Raw genomic sequence first — 20974 nt, 5'->3', positions numbered from 1 at the left:
TTTCTCTGAAGTTGCTGGTTTCTCTTGGAACTTAGCCTGCTTCATAAGAGGCATCAATCTCAATAAATGCCTTTACCTGGATTAGAGGTGGTCTGACTGAATTCTTTGAGATGGTTCCACCCCAACATATCATGAAACTCCAACAGTTTTTGGTGTCCCAGAGTTGAAACCTCAACAGTTTGACTTTCAAATAAGAAGGTAGGTCAAAGGCCTTCAGCTCCTCTTGCTGAGAATAAGGTTTGATTGTGAGACTCAACTACCTCTAGCAATTTGAACAAAGTAATTCATCTCTACCCAGACCTCTCTGGTTGCTTTTCTCTTTCATGAGCTGGGTTACCTTAAATTCCAGTGGGGGTGGGGTGGGGTGCAAGGGCATAGATTTAATGCTTTAGGACTGGAATTCACCTAAATTAGATTCTATTTACATTCTCAACAGAAGTAATGTCTTTTGGTTGGTTGGTTTAATGGTAAGAGATTTTGAAGATCTTCCCAGGCCACTGTGACCTGCTTTGAGCTCTAACCCAGCCCATAGCTTGAGTCACATGGAGTCTATGGTGAGAGGAGCTTGCCAAACAGGTGGGGTAGGAAGGACAGATCTGGGAGAGAGTGAGGCAGAGCTGAGAGAGTGCAGGCAGAGCAGGGTAGCTAGCTTGAGTGAAAGAGGGAGTGATTTTGCCTAAGGGAGCTTGTTTGTGGGGAGGCCTGACAGAGGGAAGGCTTGGGGATGGCTATGCTCCCTGCATTGATGATGTGTATAGATTTCTTTATTACTATGATGGATTTGGCTTTCTGGTATCTGAATAAATATTTTGGTTTCCTCTTTGAGGAAGAGAGTTTCTATTTTGTGAATTTGCCCCGGAAATACACATGCATATCCATAGCAACTGCTGTGGGTATTGCATTGGTGTTACAGGTAGGGACCTGCCCAAGATTGAAGAGCTTGTACTACGATGCTTAGGCCAATAGCATCTATCAGCCCTCAGAGACTGGATGAATGACCTATAGGAACTGGTCTCTGCATGAGGAAATAGAAAGAAAAAGGCTTAATCCTAATTTAACAATTGTTTATTAATATAACAGAAAAATAATTTCTCTCGTTCTAATGTAACAATGGCCCAGAACAGGGGTGGAGAGCCTAAGGTTTCAAGGCCACAGGTGGCCTTCTAGGTCCTTAAGTGTACCCATTGACTGAATCCAAACTTCACCGAAAAAATCCTCTTAATAAAAGTATTTGTTCTGTAAAACTTGGACTCAGTCAAAGAGCTGTACTTGAGAAGCTAGAGGGCCACATGTGACCTTGAGGCTGCAGGTTACCCACCCCTGGCCTAGGAATTTGAAAGAGAACCTTGTCAAGCATTCTTCCTTTAATGCATTAGCACAATAAGATTAACTGTCACCTTGATAGAGATTGACCTTGAGGTTAATTTAAGGACAAAACAGATGCTGTTGTTGTTCAGTTGTTTCAATTATGTCCAACTCTTTATAACCCCTTTTGGGGTTTTCTTGGCAAAGATATTGGAGTGGTTTGCCATTTTCTTCTCCAGCTCATTTGACAAATGAGGAAACTGTAGCAAACAGGATTAAGTGACTTACCCAGGGTCACATAGCTAGTAAGTATCTGAGGCCAGATTTGAGGCCAGATTTAATCCCAAGTCTTCCTGACCCCAGGCCTACTGGGATACCCACTGTATCCATTGTGCCACTTAACTCCCCATAAGATGAATACTGGCTTTTTTTTTTTTTTTGAGAGGGAAGGAGGTTGTGATGAGAGGCATAGCATCAGGAAGTTGATGGAAGTTGCCAAATGGGCTAAAGAGAGAGGGCCTAAATAGGGTACCTCTGTGCTTTGAGCCTGAAAGAAGAATTTTTATGAATTGGTGCAGAAGACCCTTGGTTGGGTGTGGTGTCTAAGGTCCTAGTCTAAGGTGAGTTTCTAGGTTCTGGGAGCTTGATAGTCTTGGAGGGCTGTGACCCATGACAGAGTGGGTAGAGCTTCCACATGAGGCAACAATTGAAGGCATGGGTGTCCATCCACCTTACCCAGAATACCTGGTTCATTAACTTGGAGCATCCTCAGCCCGTCCTTCTTCCTGATCCCTACCAGGATTAATCAAGTGTCCAGTGTTATTGATTCTACTACCACACCATCTTTTGCAACTGTTTTGTTCACTCCGCTACCACAGTTTCTATCCTGGTTCAGGCCTTCATCATCATTCTCCAAACTAGCTTGTCTGCCACTCTCTTTACTGCCTATGACCATACTAGCTAGAGTAACCTGGGCCAAATGTCCCTCCTTCGAGTGAGGCTCTAGGTCCCTCACTTCCCTCAGGCTCTAGAGGCCCTATGAGCAGGGTCCCTGGGAGTTCTTTCTCAATGAGTTTGCATTTTGTCCCACTGCTGAAATAGTCATGTAAAAGTGACCCACCTGTGTCAGCCTCCTCCTCCAGTGGGAGAAACCTGCTGAAGTTCTGGGATCTGAGAATTCTCTGTCTTCCAAATGGAGAACAAATTGGTAACCTTAGCTTAGAGTCAGTCTGAATCCTAACATGAGCTATTAGAGAAAGAGAAAAGGTGAAGGGGGATAAGATGGGAGGAAAGAAATTTGTCATTGTTCCCAGCGGTGGAGTTTCTACTAAACCCCTGATGGATGCAGGGTGAAAGTGGGAGTATGATATGGTACTGCAGAAGCGATGAGGTGGGGAGTGGGGGGAAAGAAAATGGTTGGGAATTACCATCTGTTTTGACACTGTCACATGGAAATGAGGCATTGAGAAGGAGGGGAGACCTGGCAAGACACTGCTTTCCCAAACTGTATCTCCTAACATTCTCCAGCTCTAATTTCCAGAGAAAGAACTGAAGGAGTCTGAATACAAATCGAAACATGCTTTTTTTACCATTTTATTTTTCTTTTTTGGTTTGTGTTTTCTTTCATACTGACTAATATGGAAATATGTTTTGCATGACTGCACATGTATAACCTGTATCAAATTACTTGCCTTGTCAATGAGGGGAGAAGGGAGGAAGAGAGAGAAAGAGAGAATTTGGAACTCAAAATTTTAAAAAATGAATGTTAAAAATGTTGTTACATGTAATTGGGGAAAAAATAAAATATAAAAAAAGATTCCCTAGCTCTAGAAGTAATTAAGTTTTTATATTTAATCTGAATGGAATTCTTCTAGGAGAGAAGTGACAGGGAGTGTAGGGGACACAGAAAGAAAGCAATTAGTGGCCAACAAAAATTCCCACCATTTTATATGGACATTTTTGTTTAATTATTTTCAGTATATTTGATGATATTTATATACTTTTTTCCTTTCCAAGACAACTCATGTTAAGAAGGCAGTCTACATTGTGACCAATAAAATATTTAAAACATAAAGTTAGATAATATATTCCAACATTACATCTCTCTTAGATAACTCCAGTTTATCCTGAATATAGACAGACAGATAGAGAGATAGATAGATAGATAGATAGACACATAGATAGGCAAACAGACAGATAGATAGTTTGTACATGGTTGTTTGCATGTTGTCTCCCCCTTTAGAATGTTAGCTCCTTGAAGTCAGGAATTGTGTATGTTTCCTTTCTTTGTATGCCTAGTGTTTAATACAAGGCTTGGTATATTGCATATAGACTTGATTGGGCTCCTACAGAAACACCTGTACCTCCTGCCAGAGAAGGAGAACTCTTGAGGCTCCCCCTTGCCCTTTTCAAAGAAAGGAAGAGAAAGTTCTGCCTTGGCAGAGAGGGCTTTTGGTATTGTCTGGTCAAAAGAAAACTATGAAGACAAATGATGGGAAACTACACTTAGGGCCCCTGCTGGGAACAAGGGTGAGGGAGGGTGCTCCAAAAGTAGACACAACAGTGTCTTGGCAACACTAGTCAGGAGCAGGAACCACAAAAGGAGCAGTGGGAGGACAGCTGAAAGCAGCCCCCTAAGCCATCTGCTAGGATCTACACCAGGAGGGGAACTCTCATGTTTGGATTCTAAGGGACTCTATAAAGAAAAGATAACATTTTAAACTTGGAAACACTCTGCCGGGCTCTGTACCCCAGTCCTTTAACAAAATATGGCCATTTCTAACCTTAGTTATGACTACTGGGCTTTACCCTTATCAAGGAGACGTTTTTCTAATCACCACTGCACTTCAGGAGGTAGTTCCAACGAACTACCAGGGACCTGTAACATACAGAAGTTTGATGACCATGAAGGCCAGGGACCTGTAACAGACAGAAGCTTGATGACGGCGAACCCAGAGGAGAAACTCAGCAGCACTCAGCAGAGCGGCACTGAATGGAGACCACATGCCTGATCAACATTGACCACAAGGCCAGTGGAGATCCCTTGCTTGGAGCCCATAGGTATTCAGCAGAATGTGACAGAGAGCAAGGTGATTACATCCCCAGAGACATCAGCACTGATTTGATCAGATTGCTTTCACACAAACTATTATCTAGTCATACTTCATTTTTTACTTCTATGGTTGATTTTTAAAAGTCCAAATGTAAGACTTACCATTTATTTTTCTTAGACATTTTCTGATTAAATTTAGCCCATTATTTTAGCTTGTTGTGATATTTATGTTGTCAACCCACATTAGACATTCCTGCTAGCTTTATGTCATATGTAAATTTGATCAATTGGTTGGTTGTTGACCTTCATTTTTAAAAACCAAAATGACATCACTGTATTGCAAATTTGATCAGTGTTGGTACACTGACAGTGGTAGTGGTAAGGAAGGAGCATGTGCACAGGGCCATGAGCCAAGAGAAGTGAGATAATTCCTCAAAGTGTTCTGAGGGTCCCCTTTGTGCCATAGGAGTCTGTGATACAAGCATTAGACCCCTATCATTACCTACATCTATGTAATTTAGTTGTTCATTTAATTTGAAATAGGAGTAGACTTTTAAAAGTAGTTATCATTTCCGTCCAAAGCCTCATTTGACTTATTACCTCATTTGGCTGATAATTGGTGGAAGACGAAATCAACTTAGCTACTATAAAATTGAGAGTTCGGCAAGTTCTGAATGGTAGGACAGAGGTGTGGTTTGAAGAGTTCATATTTGGGGCAGGATAAGAAGGATTGCTCATTTTTCCATTTTGTCTAAAAGTAATTGGTACCAACAGAGTCTAGACTCTCAGGACACTGCTAATGGGCTCCAGGAAAAATCAGAAATGAGTAACAAAGGATTTTTTTAAAAAGCTATTTGGTTCCATTTCAGAGCTGACAAAACTGAGAAAGGGAATCATTTGCTCAATTATGTGTCAAAGCCAAAAGAATCCAAAGAAATATCCCTCTATTGTTATTGGTTTTCCTCTATGGTGAAACTACCCTGCTTTGTCACAGAACAATACATACATGCGAGCTTAGCTAATATTTTACAAATCGTGTTTGGTTCCTTTTTCCAGGAACTTTAACAACTTTTGTAATGGTTAGAGAATATAGTCAGTGATGTAGTGATATGATTCATGGGTTACATGAAGTATGGCATGGAATTTTGTCATTTCCTTGCCCCTTTCTACAACAAAGGCCTTTTAAGGCATAACAGTATTAAAACCTGGTTATCTAATGCTTACTTGTATTTGAACAGTGGCAGAATCGTAGAATGTGAGAAGTGAAAGAGACTTCAGAGGATGTAGACAAGCAAGAAGGGTTCAGCAGGTAGATTTTGACTAGAAACAAAACTCAGCCTTACCAAAAAAAGAATGTGGCATCTGGCACCAGGGTCTTGGTCTGCAATGTGCTGGGATCAGTGGGAGAATAGACAGCTGGTTGTTCCTCCTCTGCAGTGGGTAGTCTGATATTGTGGAATCCTCCAGTAAAATGAGGGGGTTGAACCAGATGATCTCCAAGCATTTCTAGTACTAACATTTTAAGATTCTATAATTCTATTCTAAGGTCCCAGACTATTCCCAAATCCTTCCATCTGAGGGGATCCCAGTCCTCAGGGAGGCCCCAAAACATGGTCTGCCAAGATTCTTTCAAATCAGGGCTCACCTCAAAGTATATGATACTGAGTTTGCTAGTATAATCCTGTCCCAAACCAGATCTCTCTGGAACCAGCACTTAAATTCTTAAATCAGGGATTCTTAACCTGTTTTTGTGTCATGAATCCCCTTTGGCAGTCTGATGAGATGTATAGACCCCTCTCAGAATAATGTTTTTAAATGTGTAGAAGAAAACACGTAGGATTATGAATGAAGGCAATTGAAATACAGTTATCAAAATTTTTTTTGAAAAGTTCACAAACTCAGGTCAAGAACTCAAGGCACCTTTGAATAGCTGAGTAGGAAGCCTGCAGTAGAGTTGTTCAACTGTCTTATTGACAGCTAAAACAAATACATCTTTAATACCCTAATAAATCCACAATCACATCAATATGGGCATTCCCTCCAGTGCAAATTGCTACCTAACCATGCCTTCTCAATCCATGAGATCCCTGTGCATGTAGGGCTAGGGACTAGACCTGGGATTTCATTGTTTTGGGGAACTATCAAATTAAGAAATTCACTTTGAAGGTGCTGGTTGGCATATTCTCTGAAAGTTATAATCTTAGAGAGGCCCTGGAGCACTGAGAAGTTAAGTGACTTATTCAGGGTCTCACAGCTAGTACATGTAGGAGTGTAATTGGAACTCAGATCTTGTGGGCTCGAAGGCCAGCTCCCTATCCCGTATGCCATAGTGCCTCACTATTGCCCACATTTTCTCAAAAATCCTCTGAAGCAGATCCACTCAATGTGCTGGAAGCCTTTCTTTAGATCAAGGGTTCATCTGTTTTATATCTGAGACCCCTTTGGCAGGTGGGTAAAGCCTACTGAACTCTTCTCACAATAATGTTTTAAGTCCACACAATCAAGTAGGAATAAAAAAAAAAGCAAATATTTTGAAATCCAGTTCTCAAAATATATATTTTTTAAAGTTCACGGACTCTAGGTTAAAAACCCCTGCTCTAGATCTTTATAATTTTATTTGCTAAAATAAAATAGCTTATAAAGATTTACTTGCTAATGATAAGCTTTAAATGTACACTCTGAGTGCATCCAAATTGTGGCAGAGGCATCCTTCCAATATAGCTTTAAGTATGTATGTAAAGTCAAGCCAAGAAGCATTCTTTAAGTGCCTACTTTGTACCCTAGCACTGTGCTAAACAGGGAGACAGAGAAAAGCCAAAAGAAGTCCTGCCCTCAGGAAGCTCACAATCTCCTGGGAAGGGGAAGCAAATAAACATTTATTAAGCACCTACTAAGTGCCACACACCAGTGCTAAGCGCTTAACTCATTTGATGCAACTCTATTATCCCCATAATAGAGCAGCTCACCCACCATGGGGGAAACAACATGCTAACAACTATGTACAAAAAACATACAGGCAGGATAAATTTGGAGGTGATCTCAGTAGGATGGTACTAGCATTAAGAAGGCCAGTAAAGGCTTTTTTCAGAATTTTAGCTGAAACTTGTAAAAAAAAAAAAAGCCAAAGAAGCCAGGAGGCCTAGCTGAGGAAGAAGAAGACTGCAGACATGGTAGGCAGCCAATGAAAATGGAGTTGGGAGACCAAGCATCTTTAGTAAGGAGGTCAGAGGTGTTTGTAGCCGATGGCCTAGAATTCCCTAAACTCTGACCTCACGTGGCCTGGGTCCAATCTTGTAGGCCCCTGGAAAAAATTTCCTTCATTTGTTTGCTCCCACCTGGAGTTTTCTCTAGGAATTGGAATAAAGGTGGATGAAAGGGTTCCAGATCCTATCTAAGCAGACAAAGTAACAATGAATACTGGATGCAGGACAGCCTTTATTTCACCCACATACACAATGGAATTAACACTGAGGACACCCAGTAGCCCATAAACATATTTAAGTGTTCCTGCTTCCCTCTTCACTGAGGAAGTCACCCTTCCCCTAGGGATCTACGCATTACTCCCTATTAATAGCAATGTCTTCTTGTGTTGTGGACTGCCTCTCCCCTCCCTATTTTCCTCACTTCCTCCCCCCATCTTTGGAAAGTAAGCTAATAAAGGTTGCTAGAGGAACAGGCAGTCTTTTCTTCACTTGAGGGATCTACTTATATGCCTCCTTACATGGTACTTACCACCTTAAAGGTCTTGGAAGTAAATGCACTTGAAGTTGTTGGAGAGGCAAACTCCTTTTCCATCAGACCTGTATCAGAGGCAAAGTCTAGGGTTTTTGCTTCTCTATACTGTGCATCAGTCCCTTGCTGTTGTTCCAACACTGGGGATCATATGTGTGATCTTTTTCTCCTCTGGAAGCTGTCAAAAAACTCCCTTAGCTCTCTATAGATAGATAAAATCAAAGTCCCAAAGGTCCCTCTCCCCCAAATCTTCCACCGTGTAGCCTCAAGTTGATCAGGACACTTCAATATTCTATACTTTGTTCCATTTTAACTTACTTCTCTTGGTGGAGCCAAGAGATGGAACTACTCTAGCTCCCTCTCCCCCCATAGCCCATAAAATACCTGTAAAAAATAACTGAACAAATTCTAAAGCAGCATAAGTCACAAAACAACAGAGTGAAACAGATTTCCAGCCCAAGACAGCCTGGAAGGTTGACAGGAAAGGTCTATCGCACCAGGCTCAGAGCAGAGAGCAGCTCAGTCGTAGCTGCTACACAGGACTAAAGCAGACTTCAGGGTGTGGAATCACGGGTAGCAGCTGTGATTCCCAGATTTCTCAACCCACAAACACCAAAGACAACTTCAAAGTCAGTAAGAAAGTTCTTTCACCTGGATGAGAGGGGGGCATGGGTCTGGCCCAAGCCCTGGCCCCAGGGCAGCGGCAGTCACTGCAACAGTGTACACTTTTGGAGTCCTCAGCCTAAAGACCTTGGGGGAATCAAGTGACTGATCTGGATCTCAGCACTGAGTGGCAATCCTGGAGTGAGCCTGGAGTGGTGGAGCTAGTGGTGATAATGGAGAGGGAACCCTACTCGCAGATCTTGGGAAGAAAAGATTGCTTGTGGTTGCTCCTAGACCAAAGCACAGGTCAAGAGAGGAGTAAACTCCTCTCCCTTGATAGCGCCACCTTGGAGGAACTGAGAACTTACAAGTCCCTAGAGTATATCCTCTACTTGTCAAAAGACTCAAAAGTCAAGTAACTATCTGAGAAAATGCCCAAAAAGGGGAAAAAACAAGAATATAGAAAGTTACTTTTTTGCTGAACAAATATTTTTTTCCATCCTTTCAGATGAGGAAGAAAAATGAATACCATCAGAGGACGACATAAAAGTCAAGGCTTCTGCATCCGAAACTTCCAAAATAAATATGCAATAGTCAGGTCATGGAAGAGCTCAAAAAGAATTTTAAAAATCAAGTAAGAGAGGTGGAGGAAAAATTGGGAAGAGAAATGAGAACGATGCAAGAAAATCATGGAAAGGGAGTCAACAGCTTACTAAAGGAGATCCAAAAAAATGCTGAAGAAAATAACGCCTTTAAAAATAGACTAACCCAAATGACAAAAGAGGTCCAAAAAGCCAATGAGGAGAAGAATACTTTAAAAAGCAGAATTGGCCAAATGGAAAAGGAGGTTCAAAAGCTCACCGAAGAAAATAGTTCTTTAAAAATTAGATGGAGCAGATAATGACTTTATGAGAAAACAAGAAATTATAAAACAAAACCAAAAGAATGAAAAAATAGAAGACAATGTGAAATATCTCATTGGAAAAACAACTGACCTGGAAAATAGATCCAGGAGAGATAATTTAAAAATTATTGGTCTACCTGATAATTATGATAAAAAAAAGAGCCTAGACATCATCTTCCAAGAAATTATCATGGAAAACTGCCCTGATATTCTAGAACCAGAGGGCAAAATAGAAATGGAAAGAATTCACTGATCACCTCCTGAAAGGGGATAGGAAAGGGAAGATAATAGAAGGGACAGCAAATTGGGGAAAGGGATAATCAGAAGCAAACACTATTGTGAGAGGACAGGTCAAGGGAGAGAATGGAATAAATGAAGGACAGGATAGGACAGAAGGAAATGTGGTTAGTTTTTTTCAACATAACTATTATGGAAGTTCTTCGCATCATTACACATGTATGACCTATATTGAACTGTTTGTTTTCTCAACGAGGGTAGGTGGGGAGGAAGGGAGAGAATATGGAACTCAAAGCTTTAAGAATGAATGTTAAAAATCATTTTAGCATGCAACTGGAAATTAAGCTATACAGGCAATGGAGTATAGAAATCTATTTTGCCCTACAGGAAAACAGATGAGAAGGGGGATGGAAGAAGGGTGGGTAATAGAAGGGAGGACAGACTGGAGGAAGGGGTGGATGGGGTGTATGCTGTCCTGGGGTGGGGATCGGGGAGAGATGGGGAGAAAATTTTGAATTCAAATTCTTGTGGAAGTGAATGTTAAGAACTGAAAATAAATAAATTACATGTATATATATATATATATATATATATATATTAAATATCATTAAAAAAAACCCAATTTATACCTCTTGTCTCAAGCTCCCATCCCAAAGCCTTGAAAACACATTGTTGTGGACAGACCAGTGTCCCACACTTGGAAGTACTCTGAACTCAAGTCATGAAAGAACTTTTAATGAACAATTCTAAAACATCATCAGTAACTTTGTTTGCAACAATTTGCTAGGACCTATCTCTATACCTTCTTTTAGAGGCTACTTCTCTACAGGCCCCTTCAGTGGTCACTTATTACATTGGATAGCCACTGTCACCAGTCTCATTTCATTGACAGAACTCTGCCTCCTTTGCCCAATGTGGTCCTTTGCCTCCCTCATGTCCCAGTGGGCTTCTTTCAAGTGTGCTCCGACTTCTTAGTTGATGGGGATACATATGGTCTGATCCAGTCACTCCTTCCAGAGGTTTACAACTCTCCAGAAAGGACCATGAGAGACTAATATGTGGAAACATTCTCTAAACTTTAGAGCACTACGCAAATCTTCCCCATGCTCATTATTTAGTATGTAGCTTTTTTTAACCGGACTCTTGTACTGTTTTCACTAATGAAGTTCTAATTCACAAGTCATTCCCTGTTTGGTCAGTGTTACCTCTGGTTTTCAGTAGTCACTGCTATTTTAATAAAGAGTGGGGTAGTGCTATTGTTCTCAAAAATTAACATACCCTTTTCCCCTCCAAAACTTCCCTTCTGAATTCACTTCTATTTCTGTTATTGATGGAGTTACCATAGGATCACAGAATCTAACTCCATAGAAAGAAGAGCCCCTTGTTCCTTACCTTGTTTGGCTAGGTAAGAATTGAGACAGGGACCATTTCTAGTCATCCTGATCTATATCTTGGCTCTGGAGGAGAAAGTGAGGCTGGTGACCTTGCACAACTATCCCTCACTTAAATCCAATTCACTTGCAAGTCATGGCATCATCTTCCTGATGCCATGGTCTTCCAACAACAACAAGAATTGAGGCAAGAGACAGCCTAATTTACCATCACAAAAATATCAGTCTAGGAGGGGAAGACCTTCAGCATTTCTGGCCAGAAGAGAAAATAATTGCTATTTACACTCATTTTAATCAAGGACTAAAGATGAACAACACCTTGTTTGGCAGATGATGTGTCCTTCACTGAAAACCTGCATCCTAGCTCTGGGATTTTCCAGACACCTTCTGTTGGCCATAGAGTATTCTGTAAGGTACATATGTTATCCCTTCCTCAGGGTATAAGGGTGTAGTGCCCCCATGATCTGGAAATTCCTTGTAAAATTTTTTGGCCCTCCCTTCCTACAAGAGGAGTCTGAATTTTTTTTCTTTTTCTTTTATGGGGTGTTTACAGTAACTTAATGTAAAATTTGAGTTGATACCATACAATACTACACACATATTTTATGCATTTTTGAGTTTCTAAATTTTTTTTGTGTCATCTGCTGGCTTTCGTGTGTCATCTGTGGCTTCCACAAAACTCCCCCAAAATTCCCATTTAATTTCTTATGCCGATGGGGAAAGTCATGGTGTGGAAGGAATAACTGCATTCTAGGTAGCAGAAAGAAGCAACTCTCAAGAGCTGTGAATTACTTTTAGAAGGTGAGCAAAGGAAACAGGTGAGATCCAAAGACATTCTTCCACTAGGTGCCATTTGGTATAGGTAACAATAATAATGATAATTAACACGTATATAGCACTTTAATGTTTGCAAAATGCTCCACAACTATCTCACTGTATCCTCACAATAACTCTGGGAGGTCGGTACAATTATTATCCCTATTTTACAGAAGAGGAAACTGAGGCAGGCAACAATAAAGTGACTTGTCCAGGGTCACACAACTCATAAGTGTCTGAGGCTGGATTTGAACTCGGGTCTTCCTGACTCAAGGTCTAACATTTTGTTCACTGTACCACCTAGTTGCCTTAGGGTAATACTAGCAGGTATAGTATGGCGATAGTATCCGGAATGAAGGGCCACTGAGCCTACCATCTGAGTAGCTACCACAAAGAGGATATTATCTTACTACATCATATTGCAGTCTCTTAAGATGCTGACGTTCAAGGCCTCAAGCATTTAGCCATAGACTTTTCTTCAAAAATATAATATTTGCTTTGAAAAATGATAATTATGAAGTAAATAAGTAATTCTCTATAAGTTATAGAAACACAATAAGGAACATGATTTAAGTAGCAACTATCTAACCACAAATGACTTTCTCCTACCTAGCTACTTCCCTTATTAGCAATTAATTCCATGTGTATTGTTAAAACTCTGTAAAAACTTCTTGGTATCCTCAGCACCTTGTAGACTGGAAATAATAATTTTATCTCTAACAAAAGATGTTTTAGCTAAAAAAAATACTGCTTCTTTGATATATCTCAAAGTATCTTGAAAAGATCATTCTATTCGTTAGGAAAATCATTATCAAATTTCTAGCCTTAGCATATATAAAGTTTTCTTTAATTTTAGAAAGGGAGGGAGTGGCCTTCTTTTCATGCAGAAGAAATACCTGTCTTGTCTCTCATTTTTTGCCCAGTTCACATAAAATGTTCCATGGCTCTTAGGGGTGTGTGCTGAGTTCCTAGGGCAAATGGATTTTGTGTTATCATTGAAGTACCTTTAGGATCAGATTCTCAAGGGTCTTTTTGTCATGGATAAAAATGGAATCATTACTTTATTTTTTAACTCCCCTTGCTAACGTCAGTGACACCCACCCACAGCTAGTCCACTAGAGATATAAGTACAGACGACTCAGCTTGCAGATTACTGAAAGGATAACCAATACAGGGCTAGGCAAAGCCGAACTCTCTGGTAAGCTTTATTTTAATTCTACATGTGTGTAATTATTCTTTTTGTCCTCTGGGAGAAAACAATTTGGAATTCTTGTGAGTGATGCTGGCTTCCCAAATCTGTATATATCTTATACATTTATACTCCGATTTCTCAGGCTCCATGGTCTGCAGGGAGAGATATCATGATCTGTGTTGGATTTATTCCTTTAAAAGAACAATTTTGGGAGAGGGCTTGTAGCAGAGGAAGGACAATAAAGGCACAGTCAGATTTTCTGTATTTTTCCTAATTCGTTTCCTTTTGTGGACCACTTCAAACTAAACATCTGGATATTTATTCTTCTTTTGTAGGTGAAAAGTTCTCCAGGGGCTAATGCTCTCTCTCTCTTTCCCTTTTTTCCTCACTCTTTTTGTCTTGTCCTCCTATTGTCCTTCTTCTTACTTTTCCCTGCCAATCCCTCTCTTTCCCTCTGCCTGACTCTGTAACCTCTTTCTTACCCTCATCCTTCCTTTCTGACGGTCTATACATCTCTTCAGCATGTCCCGGGTGATGATTCTGCTGCCTCTGTGCATAGCACTTATGCCAGTAAGGCTGGGTCAGGGAGTCCCACTGAAAGAAGAGGAGAAATGGAAACCTTTAGACAACCCCAGAAACAGAGATCTGGTAAGACAATCTCATTGGGACTGAAAGGAGTAACAGGCACTGTTCACCTCTGTATACACTGCATTATAAATTCTGGTTAAGAGTAGTGGTGATGATACATGTCAGGTAATCACTGAGGTGATGAGATGTTCCACTAGAATCTAGATAGCTTTGCTCTCGCTGGTTGATTTTTCTGTGGCTCTAAAGGTCAGTTTCAATGTGGTTTTTTTTTCTTTCTTGAGTGGAGATGATCATATAAATGCAGCTAATGTACTGTATACATAATTCCAATTTCTAATATAAATACAAAAGCAAGACCAGAGTAGGCAATTGCTTCCTACCCAGATTAGATTTCCCTGATAATGAAAAGAAGTTTACATAAGCCCAATGCTTCAAAGATGGAATGGAAAATTTGGAAACTGGTAGCATATTTTCATTAGTCATCAGGCAATATTTTAAAGGTAGAGCTATATGGAAAATATGGTGACTTTACATAAAAGTTCAAATGAGGTCTCACTAAAATGAACAAATACAGTGAAGAGAATGGAATTTTAAAAAAATTTATACATGTATATTTCTTTATAGTTTATATATACATGTATATACATAGATATGTACTTTCTGGAAAAAAAAGGATGCAGAATGTAACAATGGAAGATTTTTGGTAAGAACTGAAACCATTTCACATGTCTTTTGTGATGACACTGAAAAATCCAAGTCTGAAAAAAGTTCTCACAAATGGTACTGATTTATACCTTTGTTAGTTGCCATAGAGAAACTCAAAATTCTGATTACTCTGAAGCTCAAGTTAACATCTATTTCAATAGTCACAGGTACTGAAAATGAGAATAATTTACTCCAGGATTGTCGTGCTCTTAAATGACCTGTATTCTTTAAAGCTCAGCACAAATGCCAACTCTTACATGAGTTCCTGATTTCCTTTGGTCATTTAGATACCCTCCCATTACCTGGCATTCATTGTAGATATATTTTGTGTATATTTCTATATGTACATGTTCTTTCCTCCAGTAGAACTGTTGAGGGTAGGGGCTGTTTCATTTTTGTCTTTGTAGTCTCACATCTTACACGGTGCTTTGCACATAGTAGGTACTTAATGAATGCATATTGCTCCATTGACCTCCATATTTCTGCCACTTGCATCTCAGAATCATGGAGCCATAAGGAAGTTCAGAGGGTGTCGAGGCCAAATTGTAGCAGGCATCATATGTGAGGTTAAGATATACAGAAAAATGGAAGAGAGGAATGGGATAGAGAGTGAAAAGTGGTTAAAAAACTATATACTGTGTATTGTATTTTTATTCTATATTCTGTTCCTTTTAAACACTAAATTGAATTCAGAAACACAGAAAAAAAAAGGGGGGGGGAAACCAATTGCTGACGTATATACTTGGCACATTTTTGAAAGTGTAAATTGTTTATTCAGTTTTTCAGAACCCTCCAGGCATATTTTTTGAGAAGAGGCCTTGATCTTGAAAAGGTTCCAAAAGCTTTCTACATAAACAACGAGAGACCTTGGCCTTCCTCCTTCCACTCAGACCCCCTTACTTCTGCATTTACAGATTATGAGGAGCAGAAAAATTCCCTTTCCAATGATTTCAGAGGCTGAAACTCTGCTCAGGTAAAAAGGAGCATTTTGTTCCCAATCACAGTAAGCACATGAAGATCCATCACATAAAAGGAATACTGATAATATTTGTATTATCTTTCTCTCCCTAGAACAAGTTGACATTGTTAATTATTATCATTATCTTTAAGACCTAATCTAGTTCTGTTTGAATAAGATAATTTACAGTCTAATTTTAAAAATGTAAGAGCTTGCTGATTGTAATATTTTAATATTTGTATGTGTGTATAAACGTATTAAAGTAATAGGATGACGGCTGCAAACAGCATTAGTATATATGAAGAATGTATCGTGACTCAGGGCAGGCATGTGCTTTTTGAATATTTTGGTCCTTTATAATAGTATGGTGAAGACCATGGACCCCTTCTCAGAATAATGCTTTTAAATGCACAAAACAAAATACATAGGATCATAAAAAAAACCAAATTATACTGAAATGTAGTGATCAAACCTCAAGTTAAGAACCTTAAGAAGACTTTTTTAGAGCTACATTTTTTTTCTGAGGAGTGGGACACACATTTAATAATATAGAAAACCAAAATTTAAAGAAATAATTGAATACTAAAATAATTTATTAACACTGCTGAAACTTATGGATACCTCAGAATAATGTTTAAATTCATAAAATGAAATACATAGAATTTCAAAGAGAACTAATGATACTAAAATAGTTAGCAAAATATTTTTTTCATATAAATTTATTTAATTTCAGTTTTCAACATTCACTTCCACAAAATTTTGAATTTCTGTTTTCTCCTCATCTTTCCCCTACCCCCTACCCCAAGACAGCATGTATTCTGATTGGCCTTTCATCCAATCTGCCCTCCCTTTTATCACACACACACACACACACACACACACACACACACACCCCTTTCCCTTCTATTGTCCGGTAGGGTAAGATTGCTTATGTATCTTATTTCTTTGTTGCGTTTAAAAACAACCGCTAACATTCATTTTTAAAGCTTTAGCAAAATATTATTTTGAAAAACAAGTTCATAGACCTCAAGAAATCCATGAAACAAAATACACAGGATTGCAAAAGAAACTAATTATACTAAAATACAGTTAGCAAATTAAAAAACAAATTCATAGACCCAAAGAAGACTTGGAGCTACTTTTTTGGGGGGAATGTGCCACACCTCTTAATAATAGAGAATAATTAAAAGGAATAAATGAAATTGAGGACTAGGACCATTTAACTGAGCCAGTAGCAAGAAGACGACAAAAGATATTAGCTATAAAAGATATATGGAAACTCCTTTTGCCAAATATCTGACTTGGTCTTGAGTTTGAACTTATTTGTGGAAATAGTATAGGATTTTTGTTGTAAAAATAGTCTAGGATCTTAACAGCAACTAAAAAAATTACGCTTATTATTCGTTCTTAAGGCTAACATCTCAACCTCAGTGAAAGGGATATGTCACTGGGCCTTAAAGAGACTGACGTGCTAAGAGCTCCTCATTATAATATGTTATATGACACTCCTGAATGAATAAATGTATTCTGTAAGAATACACTGCTTAGTGGGGAGAGAGGAGGACCAATATAACCTAATAGGCTAACAGTGTTCTATCAGACTTTTATTGCATAAAGTTGTTTTTTACAGGGAATATGATTTGATTTTCTGATATATTATAAAATAAAAGGCGTGGTAGCATAGTGGATGTGGAAGACTGGCCTTGGAGTTAGGAAAACTTGGGTTCAGGTCGAACTTTTTATACATACTAGCTATATGACCACAGATAAGTCACAAGACCTCCCAGGTCCCCAGGCAACTCTATGAGACTATAGGTTGTAGATGAGTTGCTGATCTGTATGAATGGAGGGAGTCTGCACACCAGAATTTCCCTGACATTGTTGACATCACAGGTCTGGAACAACAACAATAAAATATTTTAATATATTATGAGTCATATCATATTGGATCCTAACATGACATTTTTTTTTAAATATATGGCTAATTAATTAGGTCAATTGTTCTTATAGGAGGTTAATTAATGAAATTGGTTAATTTTCCTATAAGTGGTTAATTTAATTAAACTTTTTTAAAAAAGTTTGCATTTGAGATGTGATACCAACCTCTTACTAGTCCAGTTATCCCATTGTTTCAACACTCTGACCCCAATGGTGTCTTCCTAAAAGGCAGGTATGGTTACACGACAGTACACCGATGTTACTCTATCAGTAAAGCAACAATTTTCCAAATCAAATCACTGAGGATTTTTTAAGTGCTAACTGTGGGCCAAGCACTTCACTTACCACAAAGGCAAAATTGTGCCTACCCTCAAGTAGTTCACAGTCTAATGGAGGAGATAGTGCAAAGACATATACAGGAGAAACTGGAGATGATCTCAGAGGCAAAGTGCTAAGGGGAACTGGTAAAAGCTCCTCGCAGAATGTGAGACTTGAGTTGAGATTTATTCAATGACATTGCAAAGAAGCACCAAGGTAGAAAAAAAATGATCATGAAAGGACTTCAACTGTGAATCAAATTGCACTTCACACCTCCCACAGACTGAGGAAATAGACCACATCACACTTCATGGTAAATGTAATAACTGACATTTATAATTATCCTTAAACTTTACAAAGTATTTTTTTAATATATGACCTCATAGAGCTTCCCCAGCAATACTGTGGGTATCATTATCCACATTTTGCATATGAGGAAATTGAGGCTGAGAAGTTAAATAACTTACTTGCTCAAGGTCACACAACCAGAGGTAGAACTTGAACCTATGCCTTCATGATTCCAGGTCCAGTCCTCTAGCCATACATCTCAAGGAGATATATTCACTCATCTAACATAAGTACCAGTTTTATATGCTATAAAACTATGAATGAAGGCACTTGAACACAGAACTTTGAAATGAAAAAATAAACTGAAGTGAAATCTTTGATCTGCTGCACTAAGACTTTTGAGATGCCCAGTCTATTTCACACTAGTGGTGAGCTTCATGTGTGGAATGAGGCATATATTATCAAATATGTTTGTAGTGCCTGTCTGTTCTTATTGGAAAACCTTTATTTAAATAAAAAAAGAGACTTCCATTGGTGGCAGAGGTTATTGAGGAAGGACAGTGGCATATGGGCATTTTTAAAAGCTTCAAAAATCACTTAAGTCAAAGCTTCTATCTAGTATAAAGTTGAGTTGATCAAGTTGTGTTCTTTGACTGAAGGGCTCTGCACATTGTCTGATATTGAATATATATTTTGTGGGGCAGAAGGCTTATGGCTTATTCCATTTATAAAGTTTCTCTTCTACATGAATTTTCTGACATGGACCAAGCTGTGTCCAGAAATGGCAAACCTTCCCATCATGGAAACTGAGAAATGCCATGGAACACTAACCTGGCATTTCTCCTCCAGTAGGTCTTAGGGCATTTTGTGTTCCATTTTTCCACTTTTAGCGTGATTGATGTGTTTTGTTTTTATATTAGAAACATTTACAGATTATTCTTGCTTCATAAAAGGTCTTTTGTAATGAAGCAAAACTAATTATACAGTGAGTATGCTTTTGTAGAATAACTAAGGATTCTTTCTAGGAGTTTATTTTGTCATGTCAACTTATCTGTGCTACAAAATCATGAATAGAAAAATGTATACTTTTTTTTAAAGGATGTTTATTCAACTGTTTTTGTTATTCATGCTAATGAAAGATTCCTGATAGGCTCTCCTTTTATGACATTTGTGTTTTTTTCTTTCAGGTGGCTATTTTTAATCTTCTTACTAGAAAAAAATGAATAGCAGGTGTGCTGACCTTTCCTACTTCTGGCCCTGCTCTTATCTGACTCTGTACTACTGTACGTGGAGAAATCATCTGGCTATATCTGTTACATCTGTACGCTTACTGAATGCGATTTTTGAGAACCATAAATCTAGCTCAGGAAGTTAATGATTCTCTAAGACTCTTACTGGCAGTGCAGTTAGCCCCTGTCTTGGTCCCCACACTGAAGAAATCACAGGTCCAGTTCAAAAAACCTCCTAACATAGCTATGGAGAATTGTGAGGATTTGTTGTTGTTTACTGTGGTTATAAGTATACCAAAAAGTCTAAGAAAACACAAACTCCTAAAATGTTTTTGATCAGGAAACATAAAGAAATACATGTTATCTTTTGTGCTTATTACCACATCAGCTCACAAGTCTAAAGAGATTTTACTGTGCTATCACTGAACCACACAGTGTAGAATTTTAAATCCCATTTAAACTTGAATCAGTGTGATGGGGATTGTACATATGACACACTTTTAAGTTTAAACTGCACTGTTAACACTTTCTTTATTATTTTCTCAAGTCTAGACAATAAATACAACAAGTCAATTTGTAGTGATCTGCAGTGTTTGCAGAGTTCTGAGTTGTAAATGTTCAGAATGAAAATTTAACAACTGACTCCCATAAGCCAGTTCAAGCTGGCTCTAGTACACTCTTGATTGATTCTGATTACAGCTCTGAAAAGATGACACATTCTATCTGCATAATATGACTCAAAAATAATCCATATTTAGACGTGGCCAGGTGGAGCTATGGATAGCACAGCAGCCTTGGAGTTGGGAGGATCTGAATTCAAATCTGACTTTAGACTGTGTGAACTGGGATAAGTCACGTAACCTCAACTGCCTCAAAAAAAACCCCCAAAAACTCAACCCAAAACATATTTACACAATATAATAAAGATTCACAAAGACACTAAAATACAAATTGGATAAATTTAAAAGTGACGAAAAGCCAATGGAAAATCATGGAATCAAAGTTTTTCCCTCTATTATATTATAGCTTTTGCATTTATATATGTCCTATATTATATATTATATGTCACACCTATATCAAGTATGTCAGATACCTGTAAGTTTGCTTCTTCCCCAGCTAGCACACAGTGTCTACAGGACTAGACATAGGGGAAGGTGGTAAAGATTTTTCCTTTTCTTCTACTTAATCCTGATCCCTGGACTATACCCTAAGCCTGAACATCTGCTTCTCATTTTCATATGATTAAATGTCATACTTTGATATAAAGTAATTTTTAATAGCACCATCATTTTCTCCAAGATTTCTCTTCTTTCCTTTCCCCTCCCCATCGTCAAAGGGATACCAGTAATGAACAAGTGTTTGCTTGCTTTTAAATTCAGTGACTGAATTTAAACTAATATGGAAATTGGCATCATTACTGTACTTTTCAGTTATAGTGTTTTTGTGGATAGTTAACATTCATTACCAGTAATAAAGAAGTTAGTGAAGAAAAACTTTGCCATTGTTTCTTTTCTTTCTCTGAACCACTTTATAATATGTTTTCATCCCAAGTAGTTATTGAAGTCAACTTCAAATTCTTTTAAATTATCTTTTTTTTCCCTTTAACAATCTAGGTAAGACTTTTAGAAGATTAGAACCAGTTAGGACACTAGAACATTTTAGAACATTAGAACCAAAGAATGAGACACATGAAAGGAACTTTAGAGATTCCAAACCCC

At 38.5% G+C, this 20974-nt stretch overlaps 1 protein-coding gene across 1 annotated transcript; it reads left to right on the top strand.

Moving 5' to 3' along the window:
* Positions 1-13733: 13733 nt before the first annotated feature.
* Positions 13734-15544, top strand: C5H2orf66 (chromosome 5 C2orf66 homolog). The gene is made up of 2 exons (XM_072612759.1): positions 13734-13880; positions 15304-15544. The coding sequence occupies exons 1-2, from the start codon at positions 13755-13757 to the stop codon at positions 15484-15486; spliced, it is 309 nt and encodes a 102-aa protein (XP_072468860.1). The 5' UTR covers positions 13734-13754; the 3' UTR covers positions 15487-15544.
* Positions 15545-20974: the final 5430 nt, after the last annotated feature.

The sequence above is a fragment of the Notamacropus eugenii genome, chromosome 5 (assembly GCF_028372415.1).
Source record: "Notamacropus eugenii isolate mMacEug1 chromosome 5, mMacEug1.pri_v2, whole genome shotgun sequence".
Classification (NCBI taxonomy): domain Eukaryota; kingdom Metazoa; phylum Chordata; class Mammalia; order Diprotodontia; family Macropodidae; genus Notamacropus; species Notamacropus eugenii.
Note: the sequence above shows the minus strand (reverse complement) of the source record. Positions and strands in the feature narration are given on the sequence as shown.